Source organism: Canis lupus, chromosome 38, assembly GCF_011100685.1.
Source record: "Canis lupus familiaris isolate Mischka breed German Shepherd chromosome 38, alternate assembly UU_Cfam_GSD_1.0, whole genome shotgun sequence".
Taxonomy (NCBI): Eukaryota; Metazoa; Chordata; class Mammalia; order Carnivora; family Canidae; genus Canis; species Canis lupus.
Genome location: NC_049259.1, coordinates 3,765,605 through 3,784,993, shown reverse-complemented (window position 1 = coordinate 3,784,993; position 19,389 = coordinate 3,765,605). Strand labels below are relative to the sequence as shown.

Below are 19,389 nucleotides of genomic sequence, written 5' to 3'. Positions count from 1 at the left end.
AAAGAAGAAAAAGATTAGAAAGGATGCTGCTATGGCACCTTTCAGGTTCATGATTACCTTTTGATATTTGAATATTGGAATAAATATAAAACTTTATATAGGAATATGTTTATTTTTATGAAATATTATTAATTCTAAAACAGAACCATTGGGAATATTTATTAATTTTTCATTTTGATATTATTCACAACTCTGTCTCTTTTCCCAATTAGAAAAATGTACACAAAGTAATACTATACTTGGCAGTATCCTATCTGGTTTAAAAAATGTTATTAAAACAACAGAAGATGGGGCTCCTGGGTGGCTCAGTCGGTTAAGTATTTTTCACAGGTGTAACTATATCAAAGAAAATAATATAAAAGAAAATTTTCATAATAGGATGATTTTTTTTTAATTTTTGAGTATAGAGGACACTCAATGTCACATTAGTTTCAGGTGCAAAACATAGTGATTCAACCTCTCTGCATGTTATGCTATGCTCCCCATAAGTGTACCTACCATCTGTCACCACAAAATGCTATTACAATCTCATTCACTATATCCCCTATGCTGTGCCTTTTATTCCCATGATTTACTCATTGCATACCTGGATGCTTACATGTTCCACTTCCCTTCATCTGCTTTGTCCAATATCCTGTTCTCCTTCCCTGTGGCAACCAACACTTTGTTCTGTACATTTATAGGTCTAATTCTGCTTCTTGCTTGTTTATTTTTTTTAGATTTCACATATGAGTGAATGCATATGGTATTTGTCTTGCCTTGCATGATTTATTTCACTTAGCATAATATTCTCTGGGTCCATCTAAGCTGTCAAAAATGGACTGGTCTCATCTTTTTTATGGCTGTATAATATTCCATTGTGTGTGTGTGTGTGTGTGTGTGTGTGTGTACCACATTGTCCTTATTCATTTGTCTAACAGTGGATATTGAAGTTGCTTCCATATCTTAGTTATTGAAAATACTGCTACAGTAAACATAAGGGTGAATATATTTTCTTGAATTAATGTTTCCATTTCCTTTGGGTAAATACTCAGTATAAGAATTACTGGATTATATTTTATTTCTATTTATAATTTTGGGGAAACCTCCACGCTGTTTTCCACATTAGTTGCACCAATTTACATTCCCACAAATAGTGCACAAGGGTTCCCTTTTCTCCACATCCTCACCAACTCTTGCTGTTTCTTGTCTTTTTTATTTTAGCCATTCTAACAGTTGTAAGCTATTCTCTCACTGTGTTTTGATTTGCATTTCCCTGATGATTACTGATGTTGAATGTCTTTTCATGTATCTATTGGGCTATCACATAAGAATGCTTTTGAACCACATTTAGAAAAATTTCTTTGAAAGTATGCCTAATATAAAAAATTCAGCTCTATAGACATTAAAAATTTATTTTCTCCACACAACAGATAATCCTAACTCAGGTATACATATATACAACTAGAAAATATTGCAAGGTAAATCTAATCCTAATAATTAAAAATTAATTATTTAATTTTTATTTAATTTTATTTAATTAATTAATTTTAATCCTAATAATTAAAAATAATTATTAAAAAGGTTCATTTTAGGAACAAATATATTTTAAAAATTAATCTAAATTAATTCTTAAGAAATCATAAAGATTTCACTAATTAATTTCACATATATATCTTCGGAATTAAAGTTAAGCAAAGAAAAAAAAACTTGCCTAATTTTATTTATTTAACAAATATTTCTCCAAGGAAGATTCAATGTAAATGACCTTATCCAAGTAGAACTTTTTACTTTGTTCTGTAACGGTGTCAGTAAAATAGAAATCTACATGTTTCTTTTTGCTATCAAATAGTTTCAACTCTATTTCTCAACCCCTGTTGCAGAATATGCAGTAGGAGTGACTGATTGTTACCCCTTGCAGACTAGAGAAGGAATTTCCTGAGAATCTCCTACAATTTTACCATGTGATTCAATTGTCTAATCTGAGTGCACTGGATTACAATTAGGGAGACCAGATAGTTCTTAAGTCAAATTGGAGCAAAACTCCATCAGTAGGAATATATGGAGATTCCAGGCCTTCTGACCCTCCCAAGACACTCACTTTCACTCCCCAAAACGAGTATAAATGACAATGATACTGACTTGACTGCATTAAGTGTAAAATTCTAGAGGTCATTTTCCTCTAAATGAAGATACAAAAAAAGGTTTAATGAATGTGAAATGATTCAGCTGTAGCAGAACTGGATAATCATAAAGGAGGACTTACTTATTCTCTTCTTCCCCCCACCTCCCAAAAGGAATAACCTACTTGGGGAGAGGCAACTAAAATAAGTTTGCCTGGGCCAACTCCTCATATGTACACAAAGATTTAAACAAAACAAGATGACCTAGATTTTTGGCCAAAAATTCATATATTTATTAACCTTTGGAGAATCAAAGGGCAGTGCTTCAACTCTCCTGATAGGATTTAAGCCAAATCCTGGGGGCTGACGGCAGGGGACTAGAAGTTGTTGAACCAACTTCTCTGTAGGAAACAATGTAGAATGGTTTGCAGCAGTGACTATGCCAGGCCTTTATTAAGACAATAGTATGGGAGTATGTTCATTATCAAGCAATACTAATACAATACTAACACAGCTATTTAGCATAGTGCAACATTTTTCTGAGTCCTTACATTTTTTTCTAAATAAATCTTTAATTAGACCATTGTGCCCACGTATGTAAAAATGATTTTAAAGAGTTGAATGGTGGCCTACTGGTGTGTTCAGATTTGAGCATACTAGGAGTAGGCTGCCAACCATTTTGTAATCAAATCCTGAAAGTCTGTTTCTCTAAGTACTGAAGACACTTGTATAAGACTCTATTTACACAAGCACAAATCAGTTGTGAGACTCCTCAGTCTTTGCCAAAGGAGAAGAAATACCATATACTTAATGCCACTCAAAGATATTGGTTTTTCTTCTTTGCCATCTGTCAAGACCTAAAATTCCATTCAATTAACAGGGCCCAGGTTCTGCACCCTGTCCCTCTATTCAAGGTGCCCTAAACTCTGACATTGACTTCCCTTCTGTAGTATTTCCCAACACTGTAAATATTTAACTACATTCTCTTCTTGCTTGCATGCTTTCTGGTGATAAGTCAGATGAAATTCCTATCTTTGCTCCTCTATAGTTAGAATGTTCCAATCGTCCCCAGCTTCTTTCAGGAGTTTATTTTTTATTTTCTATACTTTGAAAATGATACATCGAGGTGTATTTTTTTTTTTTTTTTTTTTTTTTGTCTTTTCTGCTTGATGTTCTCTGAGTTTCCTGGATCTGCAGTTTGGTGTCTGATATTAATTTGGGGAAATCTTCAGTTATTATGCTTTCAAATACTTCTTCTATTCCTTTCTTTCTTCTCCTTCTGATATTCCCATTACATCTATGTTACACCTTTTGCAGGTGTCCCAGAGTCCTTGGATATTCTGTTCTGGTTTTGGGTGTTTTAGTTTTTCAGTCTTTGCTATCTTTGCCTTTTAGTTTGGAGGTTTTTGTTGAGTTATCCTCAAATTCAAAGATTATTTCCTTAACCATGTCCAGTCTACTAATAAGCTCATCAGAAGCATTCTTCATTGCTGTTATAATTTTCTTTTTTTAATTTTTATTTATTTATGATAGTCACACAGAGAGAGGAGAGAGGCTGAGACACAGGCAGAGGGAGAAGCAGGCTCCATGCACCGGGAGCCCGACGTGGGATTCGATCCCGGGTCTCCAGGATCGCGCCCTGGGCCAAAGGCAGGCGCCAAACCGCTGCGCCACCCAGGGACCCCTGCTGTTATAATTTTTTATCTCTAGCATTTCTATTGGTTTTTTATTAATGTTTCTTCTATCTCTCTGCTTGCACTACCCATTTGTTTATGCGTGCTATTTTATCCATTATATCCCTTAGAATATTAATCAGTTATTTTAAATTACTGGTCTGGTAAGTTCAACATCCCTGCCATGTCTGTTCTGTCCCTTGCTCTGCCTCTTCAAATTATCTTTTTGGCCTTTTGATATGCCTTGAAATTTTTTTCTTGATAGCCAGTCACAATATATGAAGTTAAAGAAACTGCTATAAGCAGATCTTTAGACATGAGAGAGTGAGCTGTGGGATAAGGGAAAGTGTTCTATAGTTCCATGATTTGGTGTCAGCCTTTTAGTGAGCCAATACCTCTGGACTGTAACCTTCACAAATGTTCTTTCAGTGTCCTAGCCCCCTTAATTGAAAAAGGATGGCTAGAGTGATCTAAAATTGAATATTACCCTTGACCCACATCAGTTACTCTCTGATAACTAGGTATCCAGCAGGTTAAGCTCTGGTTTACTAGTTTCCCTGAAAGCAGGGACTGTTAAGAGGAACAGAATGCTCTAATGTATTTCAAAATGGTTTCTTTGCCTGGCCACTTGTTGAAATCCCAAAGGGATTTTTTTTCTCATATTTACTAGGAGAACCTAGTTAAGCTCCTGGAGGTAAATCTCACAAAATTATGGTATCTTTTCCTGAGGACTACATTTCCTTGGGAGGTGGGGGCAGGGAGGGGACAGGTAGGTTAAGTCTCAAAGTTGTCGGCACTGAAACTCCAGCAATTAATCAATTATAGTTCAGGTTTTCCTGCCCCCACACTAGTTCCCAGGATGATTTCCACTTATGAGTCTCTGGCTTGAGTAAATTACTATCCTCTATATTTGCGTGTCAATCAGTGTCTCCAGTCTTGGGAGTAGTACTTTGTCCTGTTTCTTCACCTCTCTTGCTTTTCTCTTAATCCTTGTATACAATTATTCATGTGTTATATTATTTTTAATTTCCAGGAGCTCGTTTTGGTTCACTAAATGTTTCTTGTTTTGTCTTCAACTGTTTTGCTCTACAGCCAACTATTCTTGTTTTATATATGTACACTGTCCTCAACTTCTAATGTTATTCTGACGACATTTATTATATATTTTAAAATCTATTTCTTCTCCCAGAATTGTATAGTTTTGTTTGTTTCCTCAGAGTTCCTCTTTTCTATACACTTTTTGTCTTTGTTCTTCTTTTCCTTGTCAGGAATTTCTTTAAATATTTAATGATTTCTATTATCTGAACATATGTAAAAGTGAAACATTCAAAAGCTATTTGGGATTTGATTAAATGTGGAAATCTTATTTTCACATAGACCTTATTGTAGGGTGATTAATCTGTGATGCTGCACACACACACATACACACATACATGCCATATAGACATGCATATATAAGCACATATATATGTCATTCTCACTTGTGATGGACCATTCACCCAGAAAAAAAATTTCTAATCTTATGCCAGTGGAGGTGTAGACCTGGTTATTAGGTTTCTGAGTCATTTGGGAGAAGCATCTCACATTCAGTGAAGTAACTTATTCTTTAATATCTTTGATTTACCCTCTCAGCTGCACCTACTGGTTCTGAGTGAAAGGTATCTCTGTATCAAATCTCCCAACAGTAAATCCATTTCCCAGGTGGGTAAAGGGATCAGCAATAGATTTCTGGAGGGATTCAGGGAGTCTAATTGTTTCTTTTACAGACTTTTAATCACTATTCATATGTTTAGTCCTACATATAACCCTACTCACAGAAGCATCTGGTGCCTCTATTTCTTGAGACTTTTGAGGTTCCATTGCAAAAAGCAGCCTGCTTCTGACTTGTTTCCTCTCTCAACTTAAATTATAACTTCCTTCTGTCTAAGTCAGTTACCACTCACCCATCTGCTTTCTAGCTTCCAAACTTGTGTTAGTGCTGTCTCTTCTACCACCATCTCCTTCATCCTAATGAGTGACATTTTTTATTCATTTCCTGTGAATTTAGCAGTGTCAGGACGAAATAGAATGCATTTATTTAGCTGAATGATCCCAAATTCACGTTGTAAAGAGTCCTCTAAAAGATTTTATTTATTTATGTATGTATTTATTTATTTACTTATGCTTATGCTTCTCCTTGTTCCTGGAGGATTGCAAGTATTTAAAATCAAATTACCACTTAAGGGACACAAGACATACAATTACATAAGCTAAATAATTATGGAAACATACAGTGGATTATGATCAGTTCAAATTCATTTATTTCATAAATACATTTGGAGCACCTAATGTGCCAAGTCAATTAAGAAACTACTGAAATAGTACTTAAGTGAACTGATGAGAGTGTGGTCTGAATTGAGATAGCAATCTTGGAGACAAAGGGGAGCCAATGAATTTTCAGAAATATTTTACAAATTATCCAAGCTATATTTGCTCTATTCTCTTGTATTAGTTTGATAGGCTACAATAATAAAGTAGCACCAAGTGGGTGGCTTACAAAGTTTAAATTTATTATTTCCCAGTCCTGGAGGCCAGAAATCCAAAATCAAAGTGTTGGCAAGGTTCATTCTTCTGAGGGTAAAGGAGGGAAGGATCTGTTTCAGGCCACTCCCCTTAGGTTCTAAATGGTTGTCTTCATGTTCACATGGAATTCTCCCTGATACGTGTCTCCAAATTTCTTCTTTTTACAAAGACATCAGTCTTATTGGATGAAGGTCCACCCTAATGAATGCATTATAACTTGATTATCTCTATTAAGACTTTATCTCCAAATAAGTTGACATTATGGGGTACTGGGAGGGTTGGACTTCAAGATATAAGTTTTGGGGGACACAATTCAAGCCCTAACAACCCTCTTCAAAAAAAGAATGAAAAAATTGGCTTAAAACTGAATAAGATGGGATGCCTGGGTGGCTCGGTGGTTGAGAGCCTCCCTTCGGCCCAGGGTGTGATCCTGGAGCCCCAGGATCAAGTCCACATCGGTCTCTCTGCATGGAGTTTGCTTCCCTCTGTCTATGTCTCTGTTTGTCTCTCTCTCTCCCTGTGACTCTTATGAATAAATAAATAAAATCTTTAAAAAAAGAAACTGAATAAGAACTTTAGTAAATTAGAGTGAAGTCAAAAGCTTGCCACATTCAGGACACACAGTCAAAATTAATATAATACAGTATCCTCTTAAATGCTCCAGAAAAAAGCAAATCACGTCCCTGAAAGACCCATGCATATATCTCCTTTTCCTCAGTCACTAGGGAAACCACCAAGGCTTTGTCTCTGCACAACAGATACGGCTAGAGATAACTCATTACCTTAGAAACAAAGGAGTTAACAGTACCTACTCAACATAAATTAATAAAACACTTTTAAAAACAATGAAATTGGAATACATGTTTAAAAATAGAAGTTATAATTCAATAAGTTATACCTTTTAAGTTAATTATGAGTTTATGCAACTTTAAACCAAAAAAAAAAAAAAAAGGTCATAGAGACCATATATGCCAAAGGTTGCCAAGTTGGGATGTACTTCCCAATAACCTGGGGATCTTTTTAAAATACACAGACTCCGGATCCCCACTTCATATATCCTGAATAAAATTTTCATAAATGCATACTTTTTTAGAAGCTCTCCAACTGATTCTAATGCAGACTGCCTGATCCATCTGCTTTGTTTTGAGTTGAGGAAATTGAGACCATTTTAACAAAATTACATAGCAAAGAACATATTTAATAAAAATATATGACTTATTTCATTATGATCAACAGAAAACCAAGGATTAGCAGAAATTACTTCAAGAACAGTTTCATTGACACAGTCCATAAGGCAGCTATTATTCATATTATAACAAAGATAATCTAGAGATATTTGCTTCCCTTTAGTAACATTTTAAAATCACCTATATTTAACATTAGCAGATTTTTTAAAAATTCAAAAACAATCTTCTAAGGTGAGAAGAACAATTTTATGAAAGAGATTTTAGAAACTTACAGATGATGTCCTATCCACTTCACAACGGCTGCTCAGAATAAAACAGGCCTCAGCATCATCCATCCTAAATACAGACAGAAAAACAAAGTAATCATACACTGAAATATCTCTGTACTGTCTGAAAAATAGAATTACAATGCTTAGTCCAATGTACACAAAGTACAAATAAACTTTGTACCTTAGTATCCTTACGCTTAAATGAAAGTTAGATTTCTAGCAGATCATGACTGTACTTGACTGTAAACAAAACAACTGTTGTTGAACTGGCTATATAACTCAATAATTCATAATGACAAAGTAAAAAAAAAAACCCTCAAATTTTATTATTTTATGATTGTATATTTTTTCATATATATATATGCTTTGTTTAAATTAGGGAGTTGTATTGACCTTTATTTTATGATTTTATTTTAACTATAAAGTTACTCAATTAACTAAGAGAGAAGGAACAGAGCTCCTTAGTATTCTTATGTCAAACTCTACTGTACATTTACATTTCTTGGAGATGATTCATCATCTTGTTCCAAATCCCTGTCCCTTATGCTAAAGCTCTACATTTCTTAAATTTGGTGATAAACAGTATGTTTCAGTGCTTGATAATAATGTTCTCAAAACATAAAAGTGTTGAGGTTGGGATCCCTGGGTGGCGCAGCGGTTTGGCGCCTGCCTTTGGCCCAGGGCGCGATCCTGGAGACCCGGGATCGAATCCCACATCGGGCTCCCGGTGCATGGAGCCTGCTTCTCCCTCTGCCTGTGTCTCTGCGCCTCTCTCTCTCTCTGTGACTATCATAAATAAATAAAAATTTAAAAAAAAAAAAAAAAAAAAGTGTTGAGGTGCCTGGCTGGCTCAGTCAGTAGAACCTGCAACTCTTGATCTCAGGGTTGTAAGTTCAACTTCCCCACTGTAGAGATTACTTAAAAATTAAAAAACTCCTTAAAAAAATAATAACATAAAAATGTTAATTTCAAGATAAAGAATGTTTATCTTTCTGGCTAATTATGATAAAATAAATCTTCCTTCCCCACATAAAATTTTTTTTATTTGCAGAGGAAAGATAGAAGTCCATGAAATTAGATCAAACCAAACAGTTTTGGAAGTACTGAATTATCATTACAAGATAAAAGTAAAAAAAAAAAAAACCCTCAAATTTTATTGCATTATGAGTATTGCATAACATTTTCTAAACATCATCTTCAATAAAGCAATTCAAAATTCATGCAACTGACCTATGGAACTGGTTTGGAGAATCCTACTCCTTGTTTCTTGCATGGGAAATTGTGTTGAAGAATGTATTAGTTAACATTAAATCCCAAATCCTTATATGACATTAGGATAATAAATGAACATAAAACAAATACTTCTTTCTTAACCCAGATATATTTTTTTAAGATTTTATCTATTTATTCATGAGAGACACAGAGAGAGAGAGGCAGAGACATAAGCAGAGGGAGAAGCAGGCTCCCTGTGGGGAGCCTGATGTGGGCCTCTATCCTGGGACTCCAGGATCAAGCTCTGGGCTAAAGGCAGGTGCTTAACCACTGGGCAACCCAGGAGTCCCATTAACACAGATATTTTTAGTATTACCAGCCTGCTACCTTTCTCATCCTCATACTCATCCTTTGTATATTCCAATGAATGAATGCTTCTTGTAAATGTGATTTTGCAGAGAAATCATTTCATTATATTAATAATAAATGAATTGTTAATCCTAAATAAATCATGTAATTAATAAAAAAATAAATAAATCATTTTCCCTCTACCCTTCTAGGTTCTTGGCTGAGACCCCTCTGTAATAGGAAGACAGATTAACAGAAGAAAAACAAACAGATGTTCAATAACACGTATACCTCCTGTATACGTGGGAAATACCCAGGAAAACCGATTAACTCCTCTCCCATGCAGTCACCACCTTAAACACCATCTTCAATTAAAGACAAAAGATGTTTGGCTAATGGCGGAGCCAGTAAATGGAAACCTATCAAGAAAAGCACCATAAACAGAGGTAAGATTGTCATGCAGATTTAGGTCCTTGCTTCCTCCATTCACAGGAGTTTCTGGAGATTGAGTCATCCTTTTCAGATACAGAAAGAGAGAGAGAGAGAGAGAGAGAGAGCCTTAGGATGGAGATTTCCCTTATAAATGTAAATATCCCTTACAAAACAGTTAACTTCTACTGGGTTTTCAGTTTTTCCTGTGTCTGCTGTTTCTTCAAAATAAACAGCTCACAATAATCCTTACACCATTAAGGCATATTTTGGGATAGCAAATTCTGCTCCCTTCTATAATATCAAGCTAAAATACTAACAGCTAATACTAATAGCTTAATTTAATACTAATAGCTTAATACTAATAGCTTAATTTATTAGGTAGTAAAAAGCCTTCAATTATCACATGAATTCATGGTGAACATAATATGTGAAGAACTTAATGCATACAGTATATTAAGCTTATTGATTATATATGCAGATGAATATAAAGATCCAAATTATATTAGTGTCTAAGCAACTATCTCTTTAGAGCTCCCAAATAGTGTGTATACATGGTAAATAGCAAACAAAGCCATCTATTACTTGAGGTACTAGGAGAATCTGACTTAACTTTGTGTGTACAGACATTTTTGAAGTATTTAATCCACCAGAAATACTAATATATTCTCAAAGAAGCTAAATTTCCTAATTACATACCATTTATTAAATCCTGATAGTTTTACTAACTTTTTTGGTTAAAGAAGTTATTAAATCATTGAAAAATCTCACTTAAATTGATCTACTGTGTATATATATATATATATAAAGTAATGTTGAAGTTTCACTTATAGAATATCTAGTTATCACTTTGTAGAATTAAACAGCAAAAAGGGAGTTTTCTTCTCACCTACATACACACACACATACACACACACACAGACAAAATATGCATAAATACACCCACTAACACACATACTCAAATCATCCAGAATAAAACAAAACAACAAAATAAAAAAATACTTCTACTCTAAAATTGAGGGAGGAGATTTCTATTTAAAAGAGCAGGTAAGACAACTCAAAGACAAATATGGAGATGTGCAATCCACAGCCACCTCAGGATGGACCATATTGACATGAAGATTATTTTGAGCTAAAACACAATCGGAACCCAGTAGATTCAGTAAAGCTCTTTATCTCCCTCCTCAAATGCCTGAAAAGACTTTCGATAGAAAATCTGGGCAGCCCCGCTGGCTCAGCATTTTAGCGCCACCTTCAGCCCAGGGCCTGATCCTGGAGACCTGGAATCCAGTCCCACATCGGGCTCCCTGCAGGGAGCCTGCTTCTCCCTCTGCCTGTGTCTCTGCCTGTCTCTCTGTGTGTCTCTCATGAATAAATAAATAAAAATCTTTAAAAAGAAAGAAAGAAAATCTGCTCCAGGAAGGGAGCTATCACCACAGAAAACTGCAAGATGCTATAAACCAGAGAAGGTAGGTAGAGAAGATCCTAGCAAGGCCTGTGTTGTCAAAGTCATCTAAATCCCACTGTTTCTGAGTGGCCTGGCAAACATTTGTTTACCAGATGTGGACTCTTTTTCATCCTCCTGTAAATTGTTTTCCTTCCCTTGGAAGTCCCAGACCCCTCCCCCTTTACCTTAGGTCAGAATGGTTTATTTTGCTTAACTGTCTTTGGAAGTTCCCTGTCTGTATGGATTCCCTGTACATACACTATTAAATTTTATTTGCTCTTGTTAATCTGTCTCATGTCCATTTGATTCTTAGTCCAGCCAGAAGAACCTAGAAGGGGACAGGACATTCTTCTTCCCCTACAAGACATGTTTAAAACTTTAAAAGCAACAGAAAACATGGAGCAAAACCATCTCTGCTAAATATTTCTTCTGGCTTCTGAAACTATGAGTGCTGTTTGCAGATGCCCTGATTCTCTGGTACCCATGGTCTGTCTGCCCAACCACATTTTCACTCTGTTTATGTGGAACAACCCCATGACCTGTGAAAAAGGTATACGCCTATGTCACCTTTAAGCCAGGCTGGCTAGCATATGTGCAACAGGAAAAGAGCAACTAAGACCCAGTTACCATTCTGATTCTTCTAGCCCCCAGGAACATCTCTGGCAACACAAGTGTCATCTGCCCAGTACAATCTCTAAAATTTAAAGCCTGATTCAAACTGCCCTGGCATTTCACATAACGTTTAGCACAACATTTTTATTTCTGGAATAAAAATAGTATTCAGGGATTTGGAGACTACTCTAATAGTGAGTCTGGATAACTCAGCTCTTCTCTAACAGCTTGAGATAATTACACCATGCCACACTCCTCATTGTGTTGTGTGGACACGGTCTGCTGAACATCCTTGCACTGAGAAAGAGGAGCACACACACACTGGTTTTATATTTTTAACCTTTCAACATGACCAGCAGTGTAACTAAGGCAAGACTCTGTATTCAAAAATACTTAAACACGTCTTACAGGGCTGAAAATTCCTAAAATTTGGAGGAGAGAAAAGATAAGTATTGCAAGTTGGAACATAGATAGGGATACCTACTTTGCTCTCAACAGATCCTGATCTTTAAGGGCTGAGCCTTGAAGGTAGATAACTCTTTGTGACCACATTGGAATCTGCAGTACCCTTCGAACTTGCACATCCATTTCAGTAGGACACAAAATCACCACATAATAATCCTATTCAAAACAAAGTGGGTAATGGGGTGAAATCAATAATGCTGTGTTTTATATTACATAAGTAAAGAGAATGTCTAAGAACATTTAGAAATATGATGATATAGAAATAAATTCCTGCTAATAAGTAACAGGTTGGGCATATATTAACATGGTACTACAATTTACATAACTGAGACATAAAAATCTCATAAAGCAACATAAGGTCATCCTAAACTTTTTCAATCTTATTAGCACCATGAAGAGAAGGTAATCAGTGCTTATACTCAGTGTACATTTCCAATTTCTTAAGTTTTCAGTTACAACTTCAGACTGATTATAAAATATGCAATACATATAGGGCAGAAGTGCTTAAAAATCAATTCAGACTTCAAACTGCTACTTTTAGAATAAAAACTATGATGGTGATTTATATCACCTGGTAATATTATGAACTGATAATACTGAAAAATCTCTGATGAATACCTGAAAGGATAAGGGTTCATAAAACTATTGATAATACAAAGTAAATTTAAAACATTGAGATCATATACTTCAAAATAGTGATCCTTTGGAGAAAATACAAAAGTACTCTGAGAGATAAAATAGTTTAATACACTGATTATAGGAATTACAATTCTATGGTAAACATTCACCATTTCATCATCTAAAATATATCTAGTGGAAATTTGAGGAGTTTTGAGAATTCTCCCTATTCATATTAATCAAAATAAATTAGTAGGTTCAAAACTTGGGGCATCAAATTTCCCCAAAACAGGTTTTCTTTATGGGTTGTAATGAGCAAAACTGCAATTATTTAATACAAACAATAATAAAAACAACAAATAAATATGATGTTTCTTTAAAATGCAAATTAATGTATATAAAACAAAAGAATGTACTATGTAATTTATGTATCACTTCTTTATATATTATATTTTTAAATGTTTTTTAAACAATATTTTAAAAGACCTCCAATGTAGTAATGAATAACTCTATTTAAGGGAGATCTAATTAGATATACTCAGTACTATCTTGATCTCACGATTTCCAACCACTTTCACAAATTTGTTGAGAAAATACAAGACATTCAAGTAGCTCTTTACTGTTTGGACTGAACTAAATGCATTAAGCAGGAAGAGGAGATTACCTAAATCTACACTGGCCACGCAGCAAGTGGAAGAACTATCTGAAGATTTTATCTACATAGACAAAGAGATTTTTTTCTGAATTATTGTTACCAATTCAGCTAGTTATTGTCTTATTTTTTTGTCATTCATTGCTAGTATAAATAAGACCTAGTTGCACTCTGGGAAACAAAAGAAAAAATGGGACTTCCAGACTTCCAGATTTCTATCAGCATCACTTAAGAAAACTTTTGAAATTTTCAAGTGAGTATGATATTATGAAAGGACTTTTTCATTGTTTGATATCTTATGTTAAATTTCACTGTTTCATAAAAATGTCATTTATGCATTATCCAAGGGAGAAAAATCCTTTTAATTCAAAGAAAACCTTTCTTTGTAGCATTAACATAATTCCATCTGTCTTTTAGTGTAGCTACAGAAGGAAACTTAAAATACTGTGTATTCCTCAAGCATTTTTTCTATGTTCCTGGTTATATTTGTAGTTCTTCATTTACTCTTTCTAAATCTGAGTGTATAAATAAAAATCCTCCAGAACACAGGCTGCACCATCAGTTAATTGACTTTGACAATATGTTAGTTAAGTATGATCCAGTAAAATGAATAACATAATTTTAATGTACCTGAAGTCTTGGGTGAGCATAGAATTCATTTAAAAAGTCCATAAGTAAATCAATCTTCAGTGAACTGACACACAGAACAACATGCTTCTCAGTTTGAGCTCTATGTCGACTATAGTTTCCACCTGACTTTTGTCTCTCCATCCACAGATAGGCCAGTTGTTCAAACTGCAATGGATTTTCCACATATGAATAAAAAAAAACTGGACATGAAAATAAAAACACATGCAATATAGCCATCGTTCACTAGATACACTCGATTTCTTAGATGAAACTTTTTGAGATTCAAATTATCCAATTCCCTTCAATAACAGAATTTTCATGTGATTGCTGCAGAGGTTGCTAATGCTGCCCAGAGGCTTCAGGTCTCTACAGAAACATATTAATATGATTTTCCTATTATATCATAACAACACTAAAAGGTTTGTGCCTCTGCTTTATGTCCAGTACAGCAGGCAGCCATGTGTGTTATGCACTGCGTCAGAGAAAAACCTCAATGGCATTTCTTCTAACTTCCTCTATCAAGCTCAACATACATCTCATGCAATGAGAGATTCTAGTCGTATAGCAGCAAGTGGTATGTAAGGGAAGTGGAGGGAGTAAAGGAGGAATGTCAGGGAGGAACACATACATGGCAATAAAAGTAGAAAGATCATTTTTATACCTACATAAAGTATATTTAGATACACTGTGGCCAAAGGTTTGTAATGGAAGATAGAAGTTTAATTGTATTTGCCATATTCTGTTTCTGACCTGCTCACCATGGGTACCCAAGGAAACAGTTAGATTGCATCTACTAATCTTATATATCTGTCCCCCTTTGCAATCATCTTATCCGCTCCCAGAATGTTGTATAATAGTTACCTATCATCCTCAAATTTTGTTTTAGTTGACTAACATATGTGATCAGTTTTTATGGATTGCAATGTGTGGCTTTTATATTGTTTCAAGAACCAAAAGAAATCAAACCTTCGTAAATTTATTTCCTTGATCTATCATTCTGTAATTAAAACTATATTATCCTATGATCTTAATTTTATTGTTAAATATCCTATATTTCAAAAAAAAAACATTTTCAAGAATTGAAATGAGATGTGAGCTATATCAGTTGTGAATGGAGGGGGGAAGTCAGTTTCTAATATAATGTGAGAAAGCATTTCCTGAGACCATTTTATTTGATTGACTAGATGCAATAATAATATGTGTCAATGTATTAGATTAATAAACCACTTGCATTTCTTCTTAAGCGTGGAAGATTTGCTTTTATACGACTTTGCACATTTCTATAAAATTTACCCTGGCTCTGTTTACCTGTATGGGTAGAACCACAAGAGCGACACAGATCATGGCAACGACAAAAAGCTTGGAGGACCATGTTTCAGGGGTGACATCCCCAAAGCCCACAGTAGAAAATGTCACAATGCAGAAATAAAGGGAGTCAAAGAGATTCAGCTTCTTTCCTATTCGTTCCAGATGTTGGATTCCACAAATGCTAAAGAAACAAATGTGCATTAAAATTAAAACTTTCAAATTGGGCACATTACTTCTCATTATTCTTTTGAAAGTCAAAGCACATTTCATAAAGCCCAGCAGTAAATTGTAATCTTATATTGTACAATATTATTTCCACAGGAAAAAATATTTTTTTAAGTTTTTTACCTACTTTAATCAAATATAGTATTATTTTGATCGATAACCAAAAATTGTGGCCAAAGTATCACAAAGTATACATGAGTAGCATGTAAAAGGAATAGACTGAATTTTATGGGTAACTTACACAAACATTTTGAATGCATGCCAGGAAACAGAGACAGAAATTGCTAAATTTATTCTCTGTCAAAAGAGTGATAGTCTTTTTTTTTTTATACAGGAAGCCATCTTATTGTATAATGTATGTGTGTGTGTTTCATATATATGAAAGGTTTGAGCAGTTAACAATTGCCAAGTCACTCTCAAGAGAAGATCAACCATCTGTACAAAGCTACTAATGGTATAAAAGTAAAAGAGCAGCAAAGAAATTGTTACAAGATGTCCCCAAAGTAGAATTGTTAAAATAGCACTAAAAATAGCACTACAACTGACTAAAAAAAAAAGAAAGAAAAGAAAAGAAAAAGTAAAAAAGGAAAGGTGAGAAAGTGAGACTTGGAAGCGATATGAGATTTGCATGTAAATCAGTGTATAATGGTATATGATTCAGCAAGAAAAAAATAGGTATTGATGCATGTTATAACATAGATAAACCACAAAAACATGCTGAGTAAAAGAAGACTACAGACTATATGATACTGTTTATACAAAATGCCCAGGAAAGAGACAGGAAGCAGACTAGTGCCTGCCTGGAGAAGATGATGGGAATAGGGTTGTTTCATGTTTTTTAAGGCAGACTATAAACCAGTTAGACAGGTGGGTAAGCACATAGGTAGATAAACCAAAGGACAGAAAAGAAATAGTAGGGTACTTGTCATCATTTTACTTCTGAGGAAAAACTGTTCTCTTTTTTTTTTTTCTTTCTCTTTTTCTTTCTTACTTCCAGGTTTCCAGAATAGTTTAGCAAAATTCCCTTTTTTTTATGCTTAGGAATTTTGTGTGAGCTTCTGGGTCATATGAGTTGATTCACATCAGTTTTTTGCTCTGCTGTCCCTAGGCAATATAATAGCCAAACTAATTATAAGACTATTCAGGTGGAGCCTTCCTATAACCAAAGAGAAGAACTGTTTAATAATATATATTTCTGCGAAGGAGTTTTTTTTTACTTTATTACAATAATATACATTTGAAAATATAAACAATTCATACTTAACGTTTATACTTCAGTAGAAAATAAAGTAAGAAGGAAGATAAATTACATATTTTAAGGATTCAAATGTTAAAGGCTTACTATATTTTGCATAACTATACATTAAAAGTCAGTCCCTGTTCATAGACAAAATGTCCATTTCATAACTCAGATAAATATTATCTTCACCTAAACTAGTAAAGTCTCCTACTCTGCTTCCTTGTCTTCAATTTGTTCTTTTTTTTAATATGACCTATTCATCAGGGCCATATTCACAGTCTTTAAATAAAGGTTAGAGGGGCACAAGGTGGCTCAGCTGGTTAAGCATCCAACTCTTGATTTCTGCTCAGGTCATGATCTCAGGGCTGTGAGATCAAGTCCCACCTTATGCTTAAGATTCTCTCTCTCTTTCTTCCAGAATCCCTCACTTCCTCTGTGGGTGCAAGCTCTCTCTCTGTCTTTCTGTCTCTCTCTCTCTCAAAAAAAAAAAAAAAAGAAAATTAATTAGCTAATTGATTTTTAGAAGTTTGGATATGTCAATCTCAAGTTTAAAAAGGCATTGGATTCTTACAATTTACAATCACTGTCAGGCGCCCATGGGTCCTAGGAGGAGCCTCATGTGGGGAACGGAGCAGGGTGGGGGCTCGGGCTAGGGCGCCTCCACGCCTTCCCCGAGCGCCTCGCGGCCCGGGGCCTACGGCAGGTGCATGCAGGCGCCCCCGGCCCAGGCGGCCTCCTGACCAAGGACCTCTGTGCGAGGGAGTTCGAGGCTCTGCGGGGACGCTTTTAGAACTCAAAGGGCTGCAGGCGCATCAGGGCAAGTGGCAGGCGAGGAGGAGTGGGTTTTTCTGCCTCGTGTGTGAGGCTTCGAGTTAGAGTAAGACGGTGAAGCAACAATGAAGGCCACGGCAGACCAAAAGAAAAAAAAAAAAAAAGATCACTCTCTAATTCATGGTGTGATAGATTATTATAATAGCTGCCCATAAATCAAGACTTCCTATGTTCATGCCCGTTTGCAAGATATTGCTTTACTTCCCATCAAAAGTGCAATCTAGTTCTCCATGTCCTTTCATTTGAACAGCCTAATAACTTATTTTGGCAACAGAATAATATAGAAATGATGGTGGGTGGATCACAGAGCATGGATCTTAGAAGACCCTGAAGCTCTTGTTCTTGATGTCCGAGAAGTCTGCATTACCATGTTGTAAAGCAGCCTGGTACAATCCACCAAAGGATGAGAGGCCATGTGGAAAAAACCCAAAATGTCCCAACTGACAGAAAGCATCAACTGCTAGACATGAGAGTAGGGCTATCTTGGATGCTCCATCTTCTATCAGGCTATCACATGACTAAAGCCAAGAGTAACCACAAGTGAGACAGCAGAAAAAATGCCAACCACAGAACTGTGAGAAACAACAAATTGTGCTGTTTTAAGACACTACTTTTTAGGTGGCTTGTTACTTGGCAATAGATATGTGGGGTATGTACAGACTTAATTAGACTCCAGCATCTGGATCTAATCTGGTTTTTTTTCAAACTTTGCTCTCACTTTATCTCCCCTTCACATACTATTTGGTTGGTTTACCTACCATAATCTTTACCCTCTATATCGACTTTTCCCTACAACTGAAAGCCCTCTCTCTGCAACAGCTACTGAGATTCCCATTTTTTTGAAGCCTACCTCAAAAATGATCTCCCTCATAGACTTCACTGAATCTCAAGATCAAGGAATTCCTAGAAGTTCCTGCTGAATTCCTAGATATGAGTTCATATCTCATATAGGTAAACTTTTATAATAATATCTATTTTTAAAGTTTAATATTTATCACTCCAGCTCAACTACTGACACTACTGACACTATTTACACTTTATATGCTTATTTCCTATTTGTGCACTCGGCACAAAGTTCAGAGTAGTCACTCATTAACTGCTGAATGAACAAAAGAACACCTGCTTAAACCACAGTCAAATAATAAATGCAAACAAACAAACCCCAGAGAGCATTTCATTCTTGTGCTTCTGTTTTTTATTACTACATAACAAACTCCCCAAAACTCAGTAGCTTAAAATCGTAACAATTTATCATTTCACATGATTCCATGTGGTAGGTGGGAAGTTTCTCTGGTTTTCTTGGGCTCACTCATGTGGCTACATTGAGCTAGAAGTCTGGCTAGAATGAAAACTCCAAGATGGCCTCACTCCTGTGCCAAATGGACAATGTTCACTGTTGTCTGTGTGCCTTGCTTTGTGATTCTACGCGTGACCATTCATCCTCCAATAGATTCAACCTGCTACCTTACTTTCTCAGGGCAAATTATGGCAACTGAAAGCCCTCTTAAGGCCTACCTTTTTCTGCCACATTGTATTTACCAAAGCAAGTCACAAGATCGGCACAGATTGGAGGGGTGTG

At 35.4% G+C, this 19,389-nt stretch overlaps 1 protein-coding gene across 7 annotated transcripts in view; it reads right to left on the bottom strand.

Annotated features, from left to right (window-relative positions):
- The window catches only part of KCNT2 (potassium sodium-activated channel subfamily T member 2), a 372,756-nt gene that overhangs the window by 179,401 nt on the left and 173,966 nt on the right, over positions 1 to 19,389 (bottom strand). For all 7 annotated transcript variants that reach the window (XM_038586089.1, XM_038586091.1, XM_038586090.1 and 4 more), the window contains exons 9-12: positions 15,515 to 15,695; positions 14,207 to 14,371; positions 12,326 to 12,462; positions 7,797 to 7,860 (exon numbers count right to left, since the gene is read on the bottom strand). In XM_038586089.1, coding sequence (XP_038442017.1) covers positions 7,797 to 7,860; positions 12,326 to 12,462; positions 14,207 to 14,371; positions 15,515 to 15,695 — 547 coding nt within the window. The remainder of the gene's footprint in view (positions 1 to 7,796; positions 7,861 to 12,325; positions 12,463 to 14,206; positions 14,372 to 15,514; positions 15,696 to 19,389) is intronic.